The sequence below is a fragment of the Rattus norvegicus genome, chromosome 4, assembly GCF_036323735.1.
Source record: "Rattus norvegicus strain BN/NHsdMcwi chromosome 4, GRCr8, whole genome shotgun sequence".
In the NCBI taxonomy this organism is placed as follows: domain Eukaryota; kingdom Metazoa; phylum Chordata; class Mammalia; order Rodentia; family Muridae; genus Rattus; species Rattus norvegicus.
The window spans coordinates 26630891-26656302 of NC_086022.1; the positions used below are offsets into that span (position 1 = coordinate 26630891).

At 39.4% G+C, this 25412-nt stretch overlaps 2 protein-coding genes across 10 annotated transcripts in view; one reads left to right on the top strand and one right to left on the bottom strand.

The window, feature by feature from the left end:
- Slc25a40 (solute carrier family 25, member 40) overlaps positions 1-549 on the bottom strand; it is an 87152-nt gene extending 86603 nt beyond the window's left edge. For 2 of the 6 annotated variants that reach the window (XR_010065616.1, XM_063285719.1), the window contains exon 1: positions 327-543. The gene's annotated coding sequence lies outside the window, so the exon portion shown is untranslated. Of the gene's footprint in view, positions 1-326 lie in introns of all 6 variants that reach the window. The other 4 variants (XM_063285716.1, XM_063285717.1, XM_063285718.1 and 1 more) reach the window with 4 other exon arrangements.
- Positions 550-600: 51 nt separating this feature from the next.
- Positions 601-25190, top strand: Dbf4 (DBF4-CDC7 kinase regulatory subunit). 4 transcript variants are annotated; one of them, XM_039107501.2, is made up of 12 exons: positions 601-885; positions 1938-2110; positions 9396-9575; positions 11258-11308; positions 12755-12824; positions 13019-13095; positions 15324-15360; positions 16261-16303; positions 17146-17274; positions 17696-17807; positions 22380-22504; positions 24032-25190. In XM_039107501.2, the coding sequence occupies exons 1-12, from the start codon at positions 840-842 to the stop codon at positions 24984-24986; spliced, it is 1998 nt and encodes a 665-aa protein (XP_038963429.1). In that variant the 5' UTR covers positions 601-839; the 3' UTR covers positions 24987-25190. The 4 variants fall into 4 exon arrangements, with proteins under 4 accessions (XP_038963429.1, NP_001178677.1, XP_038963430.1 ...); NM_001191748.2 differs by having other exon boundaries at positions 696-885; positions 16258-16303; positions 24032-25104; XM_039107502.2 differs by lacking the exon at positions 601-885 and adding an exon at positions 5873-5997 and having other exon boundaries at positions 1982-2110; positions 16258-16303.
- The last annotated feature ends 222 nt before the right edge of the window (positions 25191-25412 follow it).

The window sequence follows — 25412 nt, forward strand, 5'->3', positions numbered from 1 at the left end:
AAGTTTTGTGAGGCATTTTAAAACAAATCAGGCACTTGAATTTCGTCTGGACCATAATCTCGTAACTATTCCCGCTTTACAGATAAAAAAAAACCCTGAGACTTCATTTCCCACTCTTTCATTGCTGCAAAAAAGAAACCATACACACAGAGAGAAAATACAGGTCTGTACAGAGCAAAAGTACCAAAAGGGCTGCAAGAGCCGGGTCAGGCGGGTGGACCCCGGCCCCGCCGCCACCACGGCCACCCAGGACCTCTGCGGCCTGTCTGCAGGTCGGCGGGAGCCCAGAGCCGGCCCTGCGTCCCACACCGGGTTAATGGGAGTACCTGGTGGCGAGGCAACTGCAAGGCCGTGGTTCCAGCAAACCTAGAAGGTGATGACCGCAATGTGCTGAAGCCTCCGAGGCTAACTGCGTCCACTGCCCGGGTTGCCCCACACTCCCAAGTCTGCAGAGCGGCGCCAGAACCCGAAGAGGACGCCGGAGACCAGGGGTCTGAGGCACCGCAAGCCCGCGCGCTGGGGGCGGAGCGTGGGCGGGGCCACCACCCGGGGGCGGGGCTCTCGGCGCGCGAGGCCCGCCCGGCGTAGTTAGGGCGGGGAGCGCGTCTGGCGCCGCGGTCGCGTGACGCGTTTTCAAATCTTTAACCGCCGCAGCTCCCACGTCGGAGCTACAACCTCTTCCTGCTCCGAGCCTCCGCGCCGGAACCGGCCCTGAAACTCGGCCAGCGGACGCCGCCCGGGGCCGAGGCCAGGGCCGGTGGGCCCTTGGAGCTTTGTGTTCGGGGCCGTCCCATGCGGCCCCCGGTGCGGACCCAGCATGTAGGTGCTTGGTGGCTGCCATGAACCTCGAGACCATGAGGATCCACAGCAAAGCACCTCTCCCTGGTATGGAGCCCCTCCCCCGCCGCGGTCCCTTTAATGGTTTCCTACCCTGCCGGTTCCACGGTAGATTCTAGAGAGTCTTCCTGCCCGACTTCTTGTGCTTTTGCATTTCTCTGGGTTCTCGGCGCCCGGAAGGCGTTCGGTGTTGGTCTCCATGAGGGGCCGACGCTGCCCGGGCCCCTCGTGCTCTCCCCGCCTCAGCAGCGAGCGATCCGGCATTCCCGGGGCTGCAAGCTTCAGACAATGAGCAGGGTCTCCGATGGCCACACCGCCCCACGGAGGAGGCACCCACTGCCATTTGTGACTGTTAGTTCCCGTCACTCATTAGGGAGACGGAGGTGTGTGTGTTTCAACCTCATAGACAAAAGCAGATTTCAATCTCAATATTTCATATAAAAATAAAAATCCATTATAAGGAAAATTCCTAAGAGATACACATGTGTGTCTATTAACTAAGTACTAAAGTGCAGGTTGTGTTCGAAAAGTTTAGAGAAGTTGTTTGATACTCATCTGCTTTTAAAATAAAAAAAAGGACATGAATGAACCTAAGTTCCTCATATGTAAACAAAGTGCATGAACTCCATCCTTTAGTTCTTTTAAGTACTAGACAAACTATGAAACCCAAGTATGAGCATTCGGTAACCCTGGAGAATTAGGTTGTTTATTCTAGATAAGCGTGTGCGGGTGCCTAGGTAAATACGCTTTTAATATTTTAAACACCTGGGTTGAGTCTTTACAGACCTGCTAATACCAATATGAAGTTTACATCGGGAGAGAGTAAGTTTTCAAGAATGTCTTTATAGAGTTCCTTGCCTTTATACATGGAACAGGAGTAAGATTCAGCTCTTGTTCTCCAGTACAGAATTTGTAGAAACCATAGAGTGCAGCAGTTTGCCTTCATCCTAAGTGGTAAAGTTCGGGAAAACATTTAGATTCTAATGGCTTAATTTGTTATGACTAATAATGTCTCCTTTCTGTAATAAAGCTGTTGAATATTGTTAAACAGTTAAATTGTGTCTGCATAAAACATGGCCTGATTCTTTTTTTAATCGCAGGTGGCATCCAAGACAAAAATGAAAAGAATAGACCATCTTTGAAATCCCTGAAAGCTGATAATAGACTGGAAAAATCCAAATATAAGCCGCTTTGGGGGAAAATATTTTACCTTGACTTGCCTTCTATCACCATATGTGAAAAACTCCAAAAAGACATAAAGGAACTTGGAGGGGTGAGTGAGAACTGCACAGCCAGCAAAAGTTGAGAAAAGCAATACTAGCGTTCTGTAAGGTGAACTCACTAAGGAATTTCATTTTGGAAATTATAGCCATTTTGCCACCGTGATGAGCTGTTGATTATTAGTGAGTCATTTGGGGACTGGGAGTAATTCCCTGGCCTAGCACCTAGTGACATGTGCAAGACTTTCTGTGTTCAAGCCCCTCCATCAGAGGATAAAGAAAACATTTTTTAAACCGTTTGTAGCCTGATAAAATGTTCAAGTTTCTGTGATTAATGGTTTGGTATGAATGAGACTTCTATGTCCTAGAGAACTGCCTTTCTTTCAAAATAGCAGGGGCTACTTGACTGATTGCTGAGGGGAGTAGTTATGTTTTAAAATAATTCCATATATTATATACATAATATATACATATATACACATATATACATACATATATATTATATGTGTGTATCAATCATTACATGTATGACATACAATTTACTAGAATACACATATGGGTATACTGTGTGTGTGTGTGTGTGTTATGTACAAGGAGAGAAAGTACTGAGTCAATAGGTGACCGCCATGAAGGAACAATTTTACAGTAATAGTTAAACTGTATTACTTGTTTTCTCCCTTACTTATATGATTAGAAAACTTAGGCAAATCTCTGTAAAGACTTCTTAGGTATAATGTTAATATTACCTAAAATCTAGCAAATGTGGTTATTATGATTTTTACTGCTTTCAAAGGTTTCTGCTGGACTAAAAGTTAGCATGTTTTTGAACATTTTGTTCCCAGACTGGAAATTCACAAGAATATTTCACAGATTTCTTAGAGTTACTTATTAATGTGATATTTTACTTACCTGCCCTTGAAATTTGTCTCCTTTCTTTGGGTAGCAGTTGATAGAATTTCACTTTGAATATGAAAAGCATGTGGATTTCATTCTTTTCTTTGTCAGTTGCATTCATATACAAATTGTATTCAGTTACCCCTGTTACCCGTCCCACTCTTGCCCACTCTCTTCCCTGTCTCCTCTCCCTGAGCAGCCTTCTTTCATACTATTTTGTTGACAAACTGCCCTGTGTTTATGGTAGCATTTATCATAACGACCAGTGTGGCTGCAGTTCGCAAGGTCATGGTTGGCAGACCTGCCAGGGCGACTGTATTGCCTATCAAGGATATGTTAATGTACTCGGGACCTTAGATAGGAGTAAAGACCCCTCTGTTTTAGAAATGAGTGCTACTTGTTAGTCTTCTAACATGATACACTACCAGTATTTTAATATCGATGGCTATGGAACAGTTGATAACTTTCTCAAGTACATTGACCAATGTCAGCTGTCTGTGCCCTCTCAAGCACTCTGGGGTCTCACGTGTGCCAAGCCTATGTCTTAGCACTGAGCTACACGCCCAACACCCTGCTCATTCGCTACGACTGAACTTTACACTCCACTTCCACATTCTCCACACTACAGTACAACTAGAGAACGATAGCTTTAGATCCTGTTATAGCTCAGGCCCGTCACCTATAAAAGGGAGCTTTGACTCAACGGGCAGTGTCGGTGTGGGGACAGGGATAACTCTACCACCCCTTTCTTTCTGCTCCGTCCACACAACAGTTCCTAAGATACTTTCAAGAAACATATTTTCAGTTACTTCTATCATAGATAGTTGTTAAGGAACATTTTGATTTTATATATGGCTTCAAGTATCTTGATGGACATACTAAAAGCATACATTTTATAATAATGTGGCAGGGGAGTTACCATGATCACAAAAGTGGTTTTTTTTTTTCTAAGATGAGCTCTCCAGACGTTCTGATCCCTATGATTTCCTCCAATGCAGAAAACTCTGCTGCATAATTGCTTTATCGCATCTGCACTTTTCCCTTAGGAAAAGCAAAGTGCTTAGGCTTAGGCCAGTGCGGTAGCTTGCAGGGAAGGGAAGGCCTGTGCTGCCAACCCCGTGCAAAAGAGAGCTGACTTCCACAGTGCACCACCTTTCTTACTGGAAAAAAGTACCTAGTTCTGGTCTTTGCTGTATAATTCAGTGATGTCAATTTAGTCCCTAGATCTGGTTTCTCTTAACACATTTAAAGAAGCCCAGTTTTATCAATTCCTCCAATGTTTGGTTTTCTTTAAACCTTCTATCCTTTTTTTTATTTGTTTTTGCTTTGGATCACCCCAATGGTGTCACTGCTTAATTGACCACAGATAATTTGTTTTCTGTGACTCTTAATTAAACCTTGCTAAAAATTTGCAAGGACATTTGTGATAATTCAACTATTAACTATATAGCAGTCAATTTTGACAATAGTGAGCCTTTTGTGGTGTTAAGGGAAATAGCTAAATCAAAGCCACTGAAGGACAAAGCCAGGCTTGCAGGTGCATGCTTGTAATCAGAGGGCTTGGGAGGCCGAAGCTTGAGGTCATGAATTCAAGTTCATGCTGGCTAGGGCTACTTAGTAAAGGCCTTATTTAAAGAGAAAGAACGAAGGGCAAGCCCGTTTCCTAACAGTTTAGACTAGAATAAAAACAGTTGGGGAAAGAAAATATAAGGATGGTGTTTACTGCTCTAGTTGGTGGCCTGAACCTGGGAGAGCTGGACCTAAATGTGAGGTGTACTAAAGTCTCATACAAAAGCCAACTTTATTCAGAGTATCCGGCAGAGTATCTAAGGCTTAAGAAACACGAGTAAGGTTTTCAATCACAAGGACCAGCCGCACATGCCAAAATCATGCTTTTCCATAGAGGCATGCGAATAACCACAGCTAAAGTAAAGTCACTCCTATCCACTACACCTGCAAGGGACAAAAACATACATTTCAAGAACAAGAACAGCCTTTAATAGAAATGTGTAGAGATTGCTATTAGGACACAGATGGACAAGCTTACCTTCCATCGTGAATCAATACGGTTAATATTTGAGCTGAGTATCGGAGGAATTTCAGGAATGTATTTAGTAAACTATACACACTTTTTAGGAAGAACACACTTAAAATATATGCCTGTATAGGTGTGTTTGTGTAATTAATGCTACAGACTCCCTGCAAGTGAAACAGAGTGGGAGTGGCAGGAGTCACTTGTATTAGAACCAGATGGTAAAAGGCACCTTCTTCATTGTGCAGGGTAATGGCGTAGGCTTGGGCTCCGGGAGCTGGAGGCTTTTAGTTGAAACAGCATCTAGTTTTATACCTCAGGCTGGTACCCCAGGCTGGCCTGGAGCCTCATAATCGTTCTGCCTCCATTTCCCCAGTTTTGAAGTAACAGAGCTGAGCCACACCCAACAGAAGTGGTTTTCTGGTTTGGTTTCCTTTTGGTTTTGTGGAGGTGTTATTTTGAGATATAGTAAATTAGGGTTTCTCTGTGTATTGCACTGTGCCCAAAACTACCAGGCAGGGGTTTTGTTGTTTATTTTAAGTTTGTATGTTTGTTGTATAAAGACATTTTGGGTGCACAAGGAAGACAGGAGGGCATCAGACCCTCTGGAACTGGAGTTATAGACAGTTGCGAGCTGTCATGCACATGCTGTGAACCGGATCCAGGGTCTCCTTCAAAAAGCAGCGAGTGCTTTATCCGCTCAGCCGTCTCAATGCTCCCACCCTTCTTTTTAAATTTTACATTAAGGAGTTTTAACTCAGTTTATAGGAAATTAAAACTGGGAGAAATGTATGATATTATAGTTGTATACCATTCAGGCCAGTGAGTGAGAGCTCAGAAATAAACTATTTTATATACAGTTAGTTGTCTGTTTGTTTTTGTTTTTTAGTGATAAGATGATTCTGCCAGACAGTTTCAGGAGACCTGAATATCTGCGTGCCAAAGAATTGAATTTGGAAATTCACCTTGCATCACATGTAAAAAATTAACTCAAAATGGAGCCAAAATATAAATGTAAGAGGCTTCCGATAATTAGAAAATATTGAAAGTATTTATAACACTGACTTTGCAGTGATTTTAATGGTACCAAAATTACATCTAATCATTGGCAGCAAATTCAAAGGATTCATAAGTTCAACTTAGTTAAAATTAACAACTTACTCTCTCCCAGGACATTAACAAGAAATCACTAAGTGGTAGAGAACATTTCCAAATCATTCATGTTCCCTCAGTTAACACAGTGCTTACTGGGCCTACATGAAGCTCCGGGTTCAGTCCCAACCATTGTAAAAAACAGTGTCACAGAGCAGTATTCCAGGATTCAGGGGTAAAGGCAGGCAACTCCAAAGGTCATCCTTAGGTCAAGGCCAAGCTAGGCTTGCTTCCAAAGAAAAAGTGTATATCCTATGTCTAATATAATGTATTATATTATTATATATAATTAGATATTATAAGTGTGCTATATACAAAATATGGGAGACCTACATTTCACCAGGAAGATAATCCAGTGTGTAAAGGGGGCTGTAGAGAGGCTCAGCAGTTCATTCAGGACCTGGGTTCAGTTCCGGCACCCATGTGGTAGCTCTAGACCATCTGTAGTTCTAGGGCATCTGACACCCTTCTCTGGCCTCAGCAGGCACCAGGCACACACAACAGATACATACAGACACTCATACAGAAAAATAAATAATGGGTGGAGGGCTAATCATTTAGCCCTACAACATTCTGATCATCAGCTAGATGAACATCTAAATCTTAGGCTGCCTATCAGGCACTGACAAAGAACCATCAGTTTACTTGTCGCAGGTTCTGGGAGTGGAAAATGAGGCAGCAGCTGTGCAGATAGTATGGGCAGTTTCAAGAAAAGGTTTCCAGCAATTGATGTATGTGAAAGAATTGAAAGTAGTGTATCAAAGAGATAGTGAACATCTGCACGATGATGAAGACAGAGCAGGCTGGTGAGCAGCCTTCCTCCATGTGCTTCATTCAGTTCCTGCAAGCTCCTCCCTGGATTCCCCTACATCAGTGGTTTTCAACCTGTGGGGTCTCCACCCCTTTTGAGGTGTTAGTTTATTTGTCTTACTATTTTACTATGTTCTTATGTCTATCTATCACCCTAATCCATTCCAACCCCTCAACACTAGGTAGAAGAGGAAAACGGAAGCCCATTTCCTGTGGGCTACTTCCTGAAGATTAGGATCATTGAGCTCCTAGGGACAAATCCAGTCTTCATTATCAGAATACCTAGCAGTCCAGCAGATAAGCAGTTGCAAATGCAGTGAACCAGCAGCATCGAGGGAACCGCAAAGGACCGCCCAGGGTTCTCACATTTATATCCTCTAAAGAGTCCCCAGAACTAGACTATGTAACTGGCAAAAATCACATTCGCTAGAACAAGAGACAAATCCTAGTTAATGGCTGTGGCCAAGCCGAAGCAGCCTGCATCCCACACCTGGAAATGTAGCTGAAACAAACCCTTTCCTCCCGTTGGATTTAGTCGGGGTTTTCTCACAGCAACAGAAAGCAAATCCATGGTCAGAGGTTCTAGACTGGATGGAAGTGAGAATGCTAGTGTGGCACTAACGCTTCTCTCTGCTTCCTGACTGCAATACACCATGCTCTGTCTCTTCATGCTCCTAATCTGCCACAGTGGATTGACTGTATTCCCTCAATTCTTGAACCAGAATAAACCCGTGACAGCCCGTGAGAAACGTAATTAATGCAGTGACCGATCACCCTGTCTTAGATCTCTTTCTTTTGCATAGCTAGAGCAGGAGCACTTTTGCAAGCTAGAGTTGAGAACCCCTGCCATGGAGAGCACATTTTCACCATTTTTTAAAATTATTTTTATTTTATTTTTTTAAGTGTAGGAGTCTTTTTGCCTACCTATAGCTATATACCACATTCATACGGTGCCTGAAATGGTTAAAAGAGGGCATTAGATCACCTGGAAATGACAGTTGCGAGCCTCCATGTGGGTGCTGGGAACTGATCCCTCGTCTTCTGGAAAAGCAGCCAGTATTCCTACCTGTTGAGTCATCCCTCTAGCCCATTTTCACCTTATTATACCACACATTTGAGATAATTTAGTTGAATGTATGTATGTATGTATGTATGTATGTATGTATGTATATGTGAACTCTCATATATAATATATATTATATATATATGGAATTGCTGGAGACTATGAAGTTTAAGGCAGTATTTTATATATAAATTATCACTTACATCCTTTTAAACCTTTATGCTAAAATACCTGTGTCTTGCAATAAATAAATATGGATACTTTATTAGCTGGTCAATGAAAATGATCGTTGCCTAGAAGGGAAAAGGAAACAATTTGCATTTCACTAAATGTTGCTCCTGTCAACAGCTAATTCTCAGTCAATGGTAGCTTAAATTAACTTATCACAAACTTTGCTTCATTTTGTTTTTAGCTTCTTATTTTTATGTAGTTTCATGTAGTTTTATGTAGTGTGAATGAACGTGCTTGGAACACATATGATGTGTGCTCTCACATGGAAATCAGAGGTTAACTTGCAGGAGTTGGTTTTCTCCTCCTGCCATGTGGGTCAAGGTGCTCGAACTCAGATAATCAGGTTGGCAGCAAGGACTGCCAGCCCATCAAGGCGTCTTGCTGACCCTTCTTACTGCCTTTCACACTGCGAATCCTGAAGGGATTGGAGCTTTGCAAGTCTTCTTACTGATTGTTAGTTACTTCTGCTTGGTTCTCAGTATTCTGTGTCAGTTGTGTTTATGTGGTATGTATGCGTTTTGATAGTATGTTCAATTCCCTACCCCTGGGTAATGAGTGATCTTTAATAACATTGACTTTGTTATGGGTGTTACTACAAAACATGCTGGGGGGGGTCCATTTTCTGAAGATTTTATGCTTTTGAGAGTAAAGGTTCTGATCCTCTGCTATGTTTAAGCTTTAGGAAATGTTAAAACTTAATGATTTAAACTGAAGTGCCAGGTAGTAGCTAATTCATTACATCTAAGTAAAGTGTAAAATTCAATGGCCTGTTTGTACTAGCTATATTTCAGATGCTTTCTGTCCATTTGTACACAGCATAGTGCAGGGGAAGAAGAGTTGGTCTCTGGAGAAGAAGGCTTCGTTGAGGTGATTGTGATTCCAGCAAGTCACTTCCGTTTCCATCTCCAATATATGTAGATAAGTAGCAGGAGAGTGCATGGACTACATTAATTAGAATAAAGTACTTAAGAATAGTATCTAGCATGTGATATTATTGTTAATGAAACTCCCATTTTACTTCCTCAGAACTATGGGCTCAAAAATGCAGCATGAAAAGCGCCAATTTGTAAGATATTAGATTACATGAAATTGGAATTTGTTCACAGTGTCTTTAAAGAGCTTTGGAATTTTTTATAAATACTTTGTTTTCTTCTAGCGAGTTGAAGAATTTCTCAGCAAAGATATCAGTTATCTTGTTTCAAATAAAAAGGAAGCAAAGTATGCACAAACGTTGGGTCGAGTTTCTCCTGTACCAAGTCCGGAATCTGCATATACTGCGGAAACCACCTCCCCTCATCCCAGCCATGATGGAAGCTCCTTTAAGTCTCAAGACAGAGTAAGTGTGTCATCGATGCTTTGAGACCTCATGGCTTTCTTTTTGTTTTAAGACAAGGTCTCACAATGTAGCCCTCTCAGACTGGTCTTGAACTCTCCCTATGTAGTCCAAACAGACCTCACAATTCTCATTCCTCCTGCCTTAGTGTCTCCCAGGTCCTGGGCTTACAAATGCTTTCCCTCACACCTGACTCTGGGCTTTCGGTAGCAGGGTTACAATGCATAGGTGGAATGGTTATAATGCCAAAGATCTGTGGCTTTCTCGCCTAATTTTGCTGTCATTTTGAAAGGTGATTATTTTTCCTTAATAACACAGTAGTCAAGTTGTCCCCTGATTCTTAAAGCATGCACTTACAATTTAGACAGGTTGCTTTTGATTTTTAGAATAATTTACAGCAAAAGTAAATAGCCAGCCATTCTTTTGAAGAAAAATAGAAACTTTTAAAACTTTCAAAGTAGATAAACCAGCCATCTACAGTGTACTGACTGACTGTGCACAACCTTGAAGTTAAGCATATTTTTACATATCCAGAGGTTGGTGGGGGGAAAAAATCAAAATAGTATTTTGTGACAAGTAGAAAATATTTGTGTAAATATTGTATAAATGTTAGGGCTGCTTGCATGCTTTAGGTGGAATTTAGTCTTTGTGACAAATATTATGTGGTCTACAAGGCCTACAGTGGTATACATTTGTCCCATTGCATAAAAATAGTTTTGATCCATGCTTAAAATTTTTCTTGCAGTACATTTCTTTCAAATTGGAAGACAAAAGGAAGGGCAAACTGATATAAATACTTAGAAAAGACAGTAAGAGATAAAACGCTTAATGTACCTAAGTTGTTATACTAATATAATTAAATTGGCATTTGAAGCAGAGCCACATGAAAAGCAGTTGAAATGCACAGGAAACATGAATTGCAAAGGCAGTCTGTGAGGAAAGGCGGACACTAGGTCAGGCTTGTGCTGTTCAGTGAGAATGACTACAACTGCTTCATAGCCTTCCAACCACTGTTTGTGCTGCCTTACTTTAAAGGTGAAATAATTTATAAAAGCTGTGTATAACATTTATTTTTCTTAAATCTTCATTTAATATAAAGCTAAGCCAGGCCTGTTGGCCCAGCTCCTTAGGAATGTGAGGCAAGAGAATTACAAGTTCAGGGTAGTTAGAACAACTTAGTGAGACCAAATCTAAAGTTAAGGTTTGAGAAGCATTGGGGATACAGCTCAGTTGTAGAATGCTGCTAGAATGTACCACCAAAAAGGAAAAAGAATCAAATCTGATGTTAACCTGAAAAGTGTAGATTTTTTTTTCTTTTTCCTGAGACAGATTCTCATGTAATTCAGGCTGGCCACAAATTTGCTATATAGCTTGACTTTAAAGTGTCAGTGGCTGTTAGCTATTTTCATTTACTAAAGAATTGGTCCTCTTGAGTCTCATTCAGTTTCTGCTTTTCTTTTTGCTTGGTATGTTTGTTGATGTTCTCTGCCCTGGAAAAAAAAAAAAAGAGGGAAAAAATTTCAATTGTCGTGCCAAGAGAATAATGAAGCCACTTTTCACTGTAAATTTACTGTGTTCATAGCCATTGGAACAATATAAACAACACTTATCTACTTTCAGGGATTTCTCTCTTCTAACTTTCTCTCTGATGAAGTACTGTAATTATTTCCTTGGTCTTCTTACAGGTGTGTTTGAGCCGAGGAAAGTTGTTAGCTGAGAAAGCTGTCAAGGATCATGTGAGTAGGACTTTGGAATTCACAGCGTGCGGGCTTCAGCTGGAGCTCAGCTGGGACAGTGCTGGTCTAGCACGTGAGATCCTTAGCTCTTCATAAGCCAGGCATAGCAGCATACACCTGTCCTAACAACTCCAGGGAGCGAGAGGACTAGAAGTTCAAGGACAGCCTCAGATACATAAGGGATTCAACACCAGCCAGAGCTAGAAACATCCAGGGACAGGGAAGAAGTAAAAACACGTGATGCATATTTTGCTTCTTTAGTGTCTTATTTTCTGAGACAGTTTCTCATGTAATTTAGGCTGGCCTCAAATTTGCTATATATCTTGACTTCCAAGTGCTGCCATTATTGATATATGCTGTCATATATAATAGGTGTACTGCTATATTTTATTAAAAATTTAATTGTGGGCTGGCTAGGAGACTCAGTGGGTAAAGCTGCTTGCTGCCAAAACTAGTGACCTTAGGTTGATACCTAGGACCCAGATGGCAGAAGAGAAAAACTGACTTGCAAATTGTCTTCTCATGTCCAAGTGTGCACTCTGGTGTGTGTGCACTGATACACATACACACAAGCAAACATACATATAGAGTAAGTAAATGTAATAAATACTCATGGAACTGGTAATAAAGTTGGCAAAATGCTTGTCATGAAAACAGTAGAACCTAAATTTGGATGCCCAAAAGCCACATCAAAAGTGAAGAGCCAGGCATGGCGAGATGTGCCTCTGATCCTAGCACTAGTGTTTTGGGAGGGCGAGGGTAAGACCCATGGGTCCCTAAAGGTAGTTGGCCAGTCAGCCTAGCTGAATCAGTGACTTTCAGTTTCAGCAAGTGACTCTATCTAAAAAATTTAAAGTGGGGAGATTGAAAGACATTTGGCATTGACCTCAGGCCTCTGCGTCACATAGACATGTATACACCACATACACAAAATTTTTAATTGAAAGTTGAAGATATTCTGGAGATACTCCAGAATATATAATTTTTAATGAAAAAAGCTCAAGTTACAGCATATCTCATTCTGTCAGAAATAGAAACTTATTTTTCCTGGAGGAACACCCCCATCTTGTGGTCATGCTAAACATTACTGTAAACTTTAAGTTACCTTAGAATAAACATCTAATTGTTAAGAATATACACTAATTGTTAGGCCAAGCACAACAGGTATACCTTTATTCCCAACACTTGAAAGGCAGAGATGGGGATTTCTGACTTCCTGGCCAGCCAGGGCTACAAAGCAAGACCTTGTTTCAAACAAAACAGGAATATATTAATTGGAAACGATTTAAGAATGCCAAAATATAAAACAGGGTCCTCATTTCTATTGTAATTCATTAGGGACATTTATGCATAATCTCTTCAGTGGCATTAAGATTTAAATAAATTTTAAGATTTTAAAAAGTTTTAAAAATAGTTTTTAGACAAACTTGTTTTTTTGTTTTACAGGATTTTATTCCTGCTAATAGTATATTATCAAACGCCTTATCATGGGGAGTAAAGATTCTTCATATTGATGGTAAGATGGTCTTTTGACAATATTTGTTGTACATACCTATGTCTGTCCTTTGGGTCTTAGCTTTACATATAAAAATTTTGGTAGAAGGGGAGTATCTCCAATGTTAAACCCTTAACGTGAGGTTACTGCCACTTAACATCGCAGATTAACTCTAAAGGTAAAATTGCTAACCTTCAGTTCTTCTTTCAATAAAGACATTCGCTACTACATTGAACAGAAGAAGAAAGCTTTGGGTGCACTCAAGAAACCAAATACTTCTGGGAGGGATTCGGTATGTAGTTTGAACTATTCTTAAAGGCGGCAGCCTGGTTTTTGTTTTTGTTGTTTGTGTGTTTGTTTTTAATATCTATGAGTAATTCCCCCATAAGTAAAAAATTGGTTTCTGAATTGTGTGTCATTTGACTTGAAGCTTATATTCATGAAGTAAAAACTGTTTTGGGGGTAAGAGCATAGGTTTTTTTCATCCTTTTTTGTTGCTGCTATATTTTAAGAGATATTTTGTTTATTCTGTAGAAGAACACTAAGATTAGCCTATCATATAAGAAAATCCAAAGGTGTTTGCTATTGTGATTGTCCTATTGTTCTCCTATCCTCGGAGCGTACAGTCTTTCCTGTTTTCATCTTCAAGGCCTCTATACAGAGTCACTGTCTACACACTAGACTCTCTGATTGTACACCCCTGTCTAACTACTGTTCCATCCGTATACTCCATTTCTTACTGTTCTGCAGATCTCTGCTCCTATATTTCTCACTCACTTTTAACTGACAAGGTATGGAACTCAGAAGCAGTTAGCATATCCTTTGCTTCCTTTCAAAGCCAGCTGTGTTGGTTTTCCTGTGTTGCCCAGTCCTTCCTTGAACTCTTTGCTTCTCCCTGTTCTCTCTTATTTCTCGGACCATTCTTTGTTGGTTTGTTTTTACTGCATAAATTCTTAAACGACTTACATACAAAGAAAAGAAAGTTCTGTGCTCTGGCACATAGAAAGAAGGAGACAAAGTAGTTAGGAAATTTGGTAATTTCATGTAGCAGAATAAGCAGCTTGCACTTCAGGACTCCAGCAACACCAGGGACTTGTATCTGAGGTAGTGTCCATTGAGATTTCCCCCTCTTCCGGTTAGAAATGGGTATTAGGCATTATCTTTGTATGTACCGGCACCTTTGTCACTTACGTTCTGCTACTGAGTCCACCCAGAAACTTTTGCATTTTGAGTGCCATACCCCTTTGATTCCTGTTCAGTATAAATCTTTTAAGTATCTTTTATGTGGTTAATTTTGGCTACACACAAGAAATTGCCAATGTTGTGTAGATTCCTTACCTATTACAATAGTTAGACAAGACTGATTTTGTTTTTGCTGTTGCTGGTTTGTTTTGGTTGGTTTTGTTTTGTTTTGTTTTTGAGGCAAGGTCTTACCAAGGTAGCTCTAGCTGTCCTGGAACTCACTCTGTGGATCAGGCTGGCCTCAAACTCACTGAGCTCCATCTGCCTCTGCCTTCCGAGTGCTGGGATGAGGGTTGTGCACCACCGTGCCTGGCAGTACTGCTGTGTTAACAGCTTTGTTTTTGTCCAGATTGTAAATTCTGTCCTGAATTTATGGCTGCCTGCAGTTTTTAAAGACTTGCAGCGCTGGAGTTGTGGGTTTGTCTTGAGATTTGGGTAGTGATTAAATCTTAGCTCCACTTCCAAAGCCCTTCCTGTGCTCACACTTTGGATCTTCTTGCAGCTTGGGCAATGTTGATGCTGAGTTCGACCCAGCACGTGTGTAGATTAGGGAGCTAGGGATGCCCTTCTCCAGCTTCCTCCTTAATCCTCTACTCATGGATCTCTCCCCGACCTCCTCATGGAGGTGACTGAGGATTTCCCGTACTGCCCACACTACTGCCCGAACTACATTTTGGAGGGCACACACAGGACAACTGGAAGAAAAAAAATAGAGATTTCTCTGGGCTACTGGAGCCTCTTTCCTTATTTCTCTAGTGAAAAAGATGAAGTTAGTGTAATTTTTAAGCTATTCACTGTGACATCTTTATTACTTTAGGTCCTAAATGTGATACACCTGACACTAAAATCTGCTTCCTCCTTAAGATTTTGCTATACCTGTGTAGTGGCTCACTGGGTGCTATTGAGAGTTTAGTTGTAGTCAGTGCATTGACTCACCTGCAGGTATGCATTTCACATAGGTCTGCACTGTTAACTGTACCCTTTCCATTCTAATTAATGTTAAAGGCTCAGTGATCAGTACCAGCGTCACCACTCTCCAACAGAGGGTGTAAAGTGGGCTGAATTCTGTAGAGATGATCAGTACCTTTAATTCTTGAGTGCCATTCAGTTATTTGGTTGAATTGATTTTAAGAAGCATGATTTTCACCCTGTACAATAGCCATCCTGCTTTGATAAAGTATTTTTCCTATACATTTTTTTTCTCTTGAAAGTACTGGACAGTTTTTTCTGTGTTTTTAAACCCAATATTTTCACTTTATTTGTTTTCTTTTTTTAAAGGGGAAAAAAGCTGGTACTGGAATACAAAAAGCAAGAAGTAAGTATTCCTGATACATTGTTTAATTTTCTTTTATAGATTAGAAAAAAATTAAACATGAAGATTAAAGCTTGGGCCCTTCTAACTCAATGATAGAGCACTTACCACAGGTACATGATACCCTAAGTCTAACCTCCAGGATACCCAAATGTATGTATTTAGAAAGCTTTTCTGAGGTAAAGTTCTTTAAACGATTTCTTAGTAATTTGTAGAACATGGACGTTTACTGTTTTAGACAGTCTGGTGACACTTAAGCTATTCTTCCCCATGTTAATAATTTTGTAAAGATGCTTTATTATAGGTGTGGGAGGAGTTTGAGTACATTATTACAGATGTTCAAACAAGATAGAAAACGGTGTTGGGTCCCTAGAGATGAAGTTGTAGCAGTTGTTAGTCTGACATAGGTGCTAGAAACTGAGTCCTCTACAAGATTGTTCATGCCCTCCATTGCTGAGCTCCATCTCCAACCCCGAAATTAATATCTTCAAAACTGTTTTTAAAAATGTATTATAGTCCCAGAAGAAACAACTACTCAAATCCATTTACTGGGATGAACATAAAGATTATTTTGAGATAGCTTTTTAGTGTGAAAATATTCACACTGAATATTTTGTTGAGCTGTGCCATTCAGCTTAAGAATCTCATATGGTTGGCACCAATGCATGGGTCTGCAGTCCCAGCACCGCAGAGACCAAGGCTGGAGTATGGAAACTACTGCCCAGCCTGCCGCAGTCCAGATTACAAAATCCAAAACAAATCTCAGCATGTGATATGGAAGATATTTTACCTGAGGCCTACACTTTTCAACTCTCTGGGTGTAAAGGTTTTCTAGATGCTTTAACCACAATAGACTCTTTACTGATGTGCAACTGTCTAATGGTATTTTCTCTTCTTAAGCAGGGAGACTCAAGAAGCCGTTTTTAAAGGTTGAAGATGTGAACCGGTAAGTGTCAGAGTCCAGTGTGTTGGAAACTGAGTTGGGACTATAGAGGAAGTATGAAGGAAAAATACTGCATTATTTGATGTACACAAATTATTCAGAATACTCAGATTTGGTCACTGGTGGTTGCACAGGGTTGGAAGGAAATAGAGGGGTGTGGGGTTTTTACTTTTGCAAGGTATAAGAACTGTGGTGATGCTTTCACAGCTTAATGTTTGACGTGACTAAACTGTACAGTTTCAAAAAGTATCTAGAGCAGAGCAGTGCTTCCCTACCTGTAGTTGACAACTCCCAGTGGATTGAACAACTCTTTCAGAGTTTCCTAAGACCATTGGAAAACATTATTTATAATACGATTCATAACAGTTTCAAAATTAGTTATAAAGTAGCAACAAAATTAGTTTTATGGTTGGGGTCACCACAACATGAACTGTTAAAGAATCTCAGCATTAGGAAGGTTGAGAACCACTGCTCTGGAGGCTGGGAAAGTAATTATAAAACTTTTAATGCTCAACGTGACTATAAACTGTACTAAATAGTTTAGACTATAAACTGTTTTAAACAATTTCGATGGTAGGTGTTTTGGGGGAGAATCTGGGAGGAGATAAGAGGGGAAAGTGATCAGAATATTGTATGAAAATTTTATTTTCGGTTTTTTAAAAAAGTAATTTTTAATTGTTAAAGGAATAGGCCTACAAATTGGTTCTTTGAAAGGAAGGTTACCCCTACCAAGTCTCTCTTGTGTATTTCAGATTTGAGGTGGATTAAACAACTTAATTATAAAGCTTTAAAACCTTTGTTTCATCCTAGAGAAGCTCACATATTTGCCTTTTTTATATGTTTAGGACTTACAAGCCATTTTACCTTCAGCTCCCCAGTATGCCTTGTATAAACTACTTCCTTCAGAAGCCTTGCAGTCCGTTTGATATCGATAAGTCATCTAGCATGCAGAAACACACTCAGCCTAAACTCAAGTAGGTACAAGCTTGATTTTTAGAAAGAATACTATTTAGACTTTCACTATTGTTTGTTTGTTTGTTTGTTTGTTTTTCCTTTCATCATGATTTGGGGTGTATTTTATGCCATGGTGGTGGTTGGTATGTGTTTGTGTTTTCCCTTTGTGTGATCTAATGCCTTTATGCTACATTTAGTCTGAAAAACAGTGCATTATTTAGACTTTTCAGATGGGAGTGGGGCTCAGATAATTAAATGTTTCTCTTGACCATTTGAAATGTTTTTCAGAATGTTTATTACATTTGTTTTACGTTTCTTGAAATGCAGTTAAAAGTATTTGCTGTTACAAGTGATAGATTCTGCATATGTTAGTTTAAGGCAATAAAGTTCTAAACATATTCATTAGCAGCTGATTTTGTTACCATGTGTTTCTATCACTAGAATTAATACGGATGGCGATAAATATGGAACCCCAGCTCAAGTCCAGTTGAAGGAAAAGAGAAAAAAAGGATATTGTGAATGTTGCTTGCAGAAATATGAAGATCTTGAAACTGTAAATGTGATTTTCCATTTGGGATTGGTGTTTCTAAAAATCTGAATACGGTTTTTATGTTTCACTCCCATCTTACTATTGCGATTGTAGTTGGAGTGTGATAGTTATAAATGCACTCGTCATGGAAACAGCTCTGGTTTGTTTAAGGGGGGGGGGGGGGGGGACACAGCGCTGCACCTTCTAGGCAAGTATGTCAGCACTGCTGCAGCTTTAGCCGGAAACACTGGACATTTTAAGAACCCAAGGAGGGAAGTCAACATTGAGAAAATAATTTTTATTCATTTAATAAATATTTGAGTGCTTAGTATACAACTACAATATGAAAAAATAAAATATATGTAGACATTATTAGATCAGTGCCAGGAGACACAAAACAGGTATGGAGGTGTTGCTGTCTGTCTAGACTTGGCAGAGAAATATTTGAGTGATGTTTAAGTAGAAAAGTTAGGTAACCAGGCGTCTTGATACCAACCAAAATGGGCAAGGGTGCCCAGAACTGGTAGGTAAAACCTGAGTAGAGGGTGACGGCTTGTCCAAGTGGGGATAGGCGTGCTGGGGCATGGTCAGGTTTTTGAAACACTAAAGATAAGACTGAAGGGGTTTATATGATTTTGGATTAAGAGATGGTAGGTAAATGAAAAGTTTCTATGCTAAAAAAGAAAAGTCTTTTAAGAGCATATTAAATAAAGGAAGTTTTTAAAGATGAGAATTGTCTATTGGATATTGAAAGCTCATTAAAAGAAGAACTTTGGAATTCTGGGGTAGTCTTGTCTGTGTGCCCTAAGAGCTTGGTACATAGCAAATGCTTATGAATCGTAAGTTACTTTTTTAATTTAACTTTTAAGTAGGTAGACAGAAGCAGTGGTGCACGACTCAGCCTTTCTACTCTCGATCTCAGCAAGCCCAGGCTGATGGGTGTCAGAGTGCACAGGCTTGGGTGTTCATTTGTCACTTGAAGTACATCCATACCAGGGGTGATTTGTTTCAGTTACATAATAAAGGAGGAGTACCTTTAAAATCGCATCGAATCAGAAGCTGAAGCATTTCAAATCTTTCCCCTTAACTTCTAATTATTTTGAAATTAAAGTTATTGATTGGTTCTGAAATTCACTTGCTTCTGTGAGGACAAATAATGTAAATGTTTTTGTCTTTATCTTTGCAGTCCTAATGTGTTCAGGAAGTGTAAGAACAGTAGGAAAGTTGTCCACTGATTGTCACAAAGTAAATTTGTGAAAGTAGATTTGAGAATGAAATTTAAGATCACGACTTTGAAAGTTTTTTTGTTTCTTAATTTATATTGAAGCAGAGTTGGGTGGGTTACTCTTGGGTGTGAGGGCTATGTGGGCTACATAATGATATCTTATCCTGAAAAGAAAAGTCAACCAACCCACCAACCATAGTTTTATTACCTTGGGTTTCACAAGAATTCATTTCTATCTATGCTAAGAGACTGAGTTAGGAAATATTTTTGAGAACTTAGAAAATGGCTCAGTCAGTTAAGTGGTTATAAAGGAACTAAGATTGGTCTCAGAACCCACATAAAAAAGTGTAGATATGGTGGGGTGCCATATTGCTTATTCCTGGTGCTGGGGCAGACACGGGCAGACGGCCAATTTGCTGGGATGCTGGCCTGTTTTACTTGATTGAATTTCCAGGTAGCCAGCGGCTGAGGAAGGAGTGATAGGCAAGGTTGTCTTTGGTCTATACACACACACACACACACACACACACACACACACACACACACACACACACACCACACACATGCACAAATAAAATTTTTAAGAACTGTAGGTAAAGCAGACATTGCCTACATTTTCGACCTTGTGTGGCTGACCTACGAAATAACATATACATTTTCAAGTGTGGTGGGTTATTTTGTTACTTTTAAAGATAAACTTATTTTAAGAAAGAAAACTTGGGCAAATAAATATAAACATCATATACCAAGATGAACTAGACTCTAAATCTGCACAACTTAATGAAATCCTATACAGTTAAATTGGGCATTTGGGATGGAAATTGTGGAGATTCATACTAAATTTTATGCTTTCAGTATCAGATTCATTTTAGGAAGTTATATAGCAAATATATAGATCTTTCAAATAGATCAATATCAAATATATTTAGTCACTATCTGTGTACTTAGAATGCATCATTTTAAGTTCTTAAAAAGGTCACATAATCTTAGAAAGAAGCAGCCTGCATGTTCTTTCTATATGTGAAGATATAGCCATTGCTATATGTAGGCATGTAAACATGAATAAAGTAAAACAGAAAAAAGAACAGAAATCTAAAAGTGAGGGCAGGAGGAATAACTGAGTGAAGGTGACGGGCCTGAGCTATAACAGGATCTAAAGCGATTGTTCTCTAGTTGTACTGTAGTGTGGAGAATGTGGAAGTGGAGTGTAAAGTTCAGTGGTAGCGAAGGAGCAGGGTGTTGGGCGTGTAGCTCAGTGCTAAGGCATAGGCTTGACACACGTGAGACCCCAGAGTGCTTGACTTACTGTGCTAGAGAAGGCTGGGACATTTAGATCAATACTAACTAACAAAAATCTGAGTGGATTTAGAGAGAAACTATATAAGTTTAGTGTTTTACTTCATAATTTTTTTCTTCCCAGAATATAAATGAACTCAATCTGATCTTTAAAGATGTGATATTTATTTTAGACATTTTGTTTGTTTTTGTGAGGGTTTCTTTGTGCAGCTCTGGCTCCCTTGGAACTCACTCTGTAGATTAGGCTGGCCTCAAACAGATCCACCTGCCTCTGCCTCCCCCAGTGCTGGGGATTAAGGTGTGTGTGTGCCACCATACCCAGCTCACGGCTCTAACTATGATATCCTGAACCCATTGACAAAACAATTAGCCTGGAGATCTCACTCATTCAGAAGGAACTTTGTTTCCTGTGAGTGAGTTTTATACTATAAATTGGTTTAGTTTTTATTTGACAGGATCTCACCATGTACCCTTGGCTGGCCAGGAACTCATTTTGTAGACTGGCAGGCCTCCAATTCACAGAGCTGCCACTGCTTCCCCAATACCAGGTTTAAAGATTTGCTACCATGACCAACTTACTTTCCTCTTAGTCACTCTTAGATTGAAAAACACTCCCCTTTCCTCTGCTAACAAATAGTAGGCTTTTTATATAATTGTGTGAGTGAGTGACATGAGTGGAGTCTAGAAGAAGCCATCAAATTACCAGGGACTGGAGTTACAGGTGACTGTGCGACCAGGTTTGGGCACTGGGAACCAATTTCAAGTCTTGGAAGACCATTACTTGTATCTAACAACTGAACCAGCTTTCTAGCACTTTAAAACTCTTTTAGACTCTTGTAGGCTTTCAACTTTTGTATATTTAGTTAAAAGACTTCATTTAATTCTGTAAGCCCTACCTTGGTAATTATATACAATAGTAAATGAAAATGTTTTATAAAGTATTAATATGTTACTGAATGTTAAAGATAGTTCTTTTTGTCTATCTTAAATCTTTTTAAAAATAATTTTTAAATTGAAATATGAATACATCATTTCCCTCTTCTCCACCCACCCCGATTACAGCCTCTTGATGTCTCCCAAACTCAAGGGCTCTTTGTAAACATTGTTCATATATATGTCTGTATGTGTGTATTTGGAGACATGTATATTTGTATACACACAGTCTCTTGAGTTCCTAAATGTTTCTTGTATATATGTTGCCAGGCTGACCACTTTTTATTTGGTCACTAATTGGTGTGCTTCTCCCTGAAGAAGACTATTTCTTCCACCCTCAGTATCCCTTCGCTGCCTTTACTTCTTTGTCTTGGGTTGGGACCCCGTGAGTTTCTATCTTCCATCTCAGCATGTCTGTTGATGGTGTCCTTATTCAGCTGTGGTTTGGACAACCATCGTTGACACTTAGTGAGTGTGTCCTCTGCCGTGTCTAAGAGATGCAGTCTCACAGCAAGCGGACTTAGTGTTCTTCTGGTTCTTAGAGTCTTTTGATCTGTTCCATGGGGTTTCCTGGACCTTGGGTGCAGTAGCTGTGTTGTAGATACCACTCACTGGGGCTGGGCACCACATGATCTCACTTGTTATCTGCATTGTCAGTCTATGGGGCTTTTTATCTCCAGCTATTCTAAAATGAGGATAAAAGATACACTTATCTGTGGGAATAAAGGCAAATCTTCACAGTGAGTCTGTGATTTATGCTGGTTCAGTAAAGTGACTGCAGTCATCCCTGCTCACCTGGCACTCACTGTTTATACCAGCTTATCCTGAAGCTTAAACTGTCATCCCACCTTTGCCTCCCAAGTGCAGTGATTAACTCATGAGCCACAGTGCCTTGCTGAATGTAGTTTTTACTATGTTTGATGTCAAAGTTTGATACATATCTCAGATAGATAGATAGATAGATAGATAGATAGATAGATAGATAGATAGATAGATAGAGATGGATGGATGGATGGATGGATGGATGGATGGATGGATGGATGGATGTAGATATAGATATAAGTTATTTTGGTATTTGATTTTTTTACTTAATTGATGTAATTATTGAATGTAATTTTAAGATACTTTTTGTTTTGTTTTAGCACCTTCTGAGTGAGAAACACAGGAACTTTGCACAGAGTAACCAGTATCAAGTTGTTGACGATATTGTATCTAAGTTAATTTTTGATTTTGTGGAATATGAAAGAGACACACCTAAAAAGAAAAGGTAATATTTGCCAAAGTTTTACTTAGATTGTTAAGCTATTTATGGCACTCAAATATAATATAAAGTTTGTCTGCTCTTGGAGTAGAGATTTTTTTTTTCTACTTGACATAAGTAAGGTTTAGAACTACCACCTTCTTCCCTTCTTTTTCCTGACACCAAAGGTACTTAGTCTCCCTCTGACATGCTTTTGAAAGGGAGCTCACAGTTCTTTCTATTAAGGTGAATATGGAGTCAATGTTTTAGGTTTTATAAATTGGAAGAGTTCAATGACCTCTGGTCAGCTTTGTTGCTGAACAGCGAACATGGCTATTTTGCAGCAAAACATTACGTAAGAAGTAATAGACCAGATAGACCAGCAGGCAATATTGTCAACCTCTGGGGTTAAAACAGGTAGCTTACTATTTACTCAATTTAGAAATGTTGATTAGGAATGCTTCTAGGGTATTCTGTATATTTGATAATTAGGTTATCTGGTTTTGTCCTAAATCTTAAGGCACAAAGATTAGAGATAAGATAGTGAACCACAGTTTCTAAAAAGTCAGTAGGGGGTGCTCTGTTTAGACCCTGGATCTCTGTAGGACTTAAGTGTATGTTATGGCTAACTTAACTAATGTGGGTCTCCTGTGAGTATTTAAAACTTTGTGAAAGTTTCAGGAAGGACCTGAACATACAGTTTTTTATCTAGTTATTCCATAATCATTTTATCAGTACAATTTTTTACTTGTCAGCCTCCAGTTAAACTACTGTTACATTTTTTGAACACCCATTTGTTGAAAGGCACTCAAGTCCCTTTTTTGGTTTTGCTTTGCTTTCTGAGGATCATACCTAAGGCCTCACTATTGAGGCACAAAGGCAATCTTTTCTATTAAACACAATATATAAGTAAAGGAAACCATTCTGTTTGGAGAGACGGGTGAATTGTATATTGCTCACTGTCTCTTGTGATGTAAAATGCCAAGTGTGATTGGTGATCTGATAACTTGTCACACATTTGCATAATATAGGATTGTTCAAGAGAGTAGCAGTCCAAGGATTCTAAGATTATACATGAAGATGTTTGGGTCAAATATATGTTTGAAATTGAAGGGTTATTTTGTTACCTTTACATGTGCAAAGATCTAGTTCACTTTGATATGAAATAGTTTAGATATAAATGGAAAATATGTTTCTGCTTTTGGTTTCCAGTAAGTACTTTCTGAAACCAAACATTGAGAGTGTTGGTATTTTTTAAAGATAATAACAAAATCAGGGTCAGATACAAATACTGTCATCTCTCTCATGTTATTTTGTTTTTTCCTAATTAGTTCAAAGTTAATGGTATTGGTTATCTCAGGAAGGGAGAAGAATGAATGGGGAGGTGGTACTGTAGAGTTTTCAGCTGTATGTAGGTGATTTTTGTGTTTTACTTTAAAGATGATCTAAAGTAAGTATTAAGATTTCTGTGTTAGGGCTATCCTATCAGTTTCCTAAATAACTCATACATAGTTTTATTAATTTCTAACTTCTGGGATTTTTTTTCTTTTAAAGAATAAGATACAGTGTTGGATCCCTGTCTTCTGTTTCTGCAAGTGTCCTGCAAAACACTGAACCAAGGGAGAAGCTACTGTTGGAGCCCAGTTTCCAGAAAGATGGAGAAGAAAGCAATGGACAACTGCTCGAGCAGAATTTACAATGTGAAGAAACCCAGAAACCTGAAGAAAAGCATGTGTTTGGTTCAGAACCCACAACCTATTCTTCAACTGGATTTAAAGGATGTGTTGGGAAACCAGTGAGCCTGATAAATGCAAGTGAGCCTGACTTGAAGCCGGATTGTGAACAGCTCCCTCTGCGTGACAATAAGCAGGAGGGCATGCGTGTTGGTTCTGAACATAAAATAACTGTAGATAGAAAGGATGTAGACCAGAGAGGAGGCGTCACTCCATGTGTGCCACAGTCATGTACCTATTTCAGTACGGACAGTAATCTACCCCAACCAAAGTTAACTGCAGACATTACACAGTTTTCAGCACAAGATCTGCAAGAAAAGGACCTTCATGTGATTGGTCATGATTCTGAGCTGGTGACGTTGAATTCATCAAGAGAGCAGCTAACAGTGAAGGCCAGACCTCCACCCTGTAGTCCTCAGGAGCCTCATGAGGGTCACAGTGAGCATATGGAGAGTCTGCCTTGTGGTAAAATCCAGCGGAAAGTGAGAATGTTATTAGGGCAAAAGAAAGCAAATGTGGAACCTGGTGCCGAATGGGATAAGAACAGAACTGAGTATCTTCCTGCACATGGAGACAGAACTTGTGGGTCACCAGTACAGTCTCTGTTGGACCTTTTTCAGACAAGCGGGGAGAAATCAGAATTTTTGGGTTTTACAAGCTACACTGAAAACAGTGGAATCTGTGATGTTTTAGATATTTGGGAGGAAGACAATTCAAGTAGCCTGTTGTCAACATTTTTTTCTTCCCCTTCAACTTCTGCATTTGTTGGATTTTAGTATTTAATGTGATTTTCAGAAGTGACAGCTATATTCCTGGAGTTTTTATAAATACGTATATAATTAGGAGTTGGGGAGGGTTGTTTTTGTCAACTTTGTTTATGGAACCGTCTGTAAATATTAATTAAGACGATGTTTGTCATTTTTTACAGGATCGTGTAGCTGTTACAAATTATACAATAAATTTTTGTGACTTATTTTATATTCCTGAGAGTTACAATGAATATCATTTGCTTTATCACTGAAAATGATTTCAGGTGATACTTGATACCTATCAAGAACTGCATTATAATTTATATACTGTTAACTTGCCTATTAGCATTAATTTCTATGATCAACATTTTAGGGCTTAAAAACAAATTTCAGGTAGAAAGGGAGAAAAAGAATGTACTAATTGGTATATTTGGATTCTGTAAGTTACTAGAA

Excerpts from the sequence above, each read along its gene's own strand:
- Dbf4 (NM_001191748.2), top strand. The coding sequence starts at position 840 with ATGAACCTCGAGACCATGAGGATCCACAGCAAAGCACCTCTCCCTG. Across the intron at positions 9,576-11,257 it reads CCTTTAAGTCTCAAGACAGA|GTGTGTTTGAGCCGAGGAAA; the intron begins GTAAGTGTGTCA and ends GTCTTCTTACAG. Across the intron at positions 17,808-22,379 it reads AATATGAAGATCTTGAAACT|CACCTTCTGAGTGAGAAACA; the intron begins GTAAATGTGATT and ends GTTTTGTTTTAG.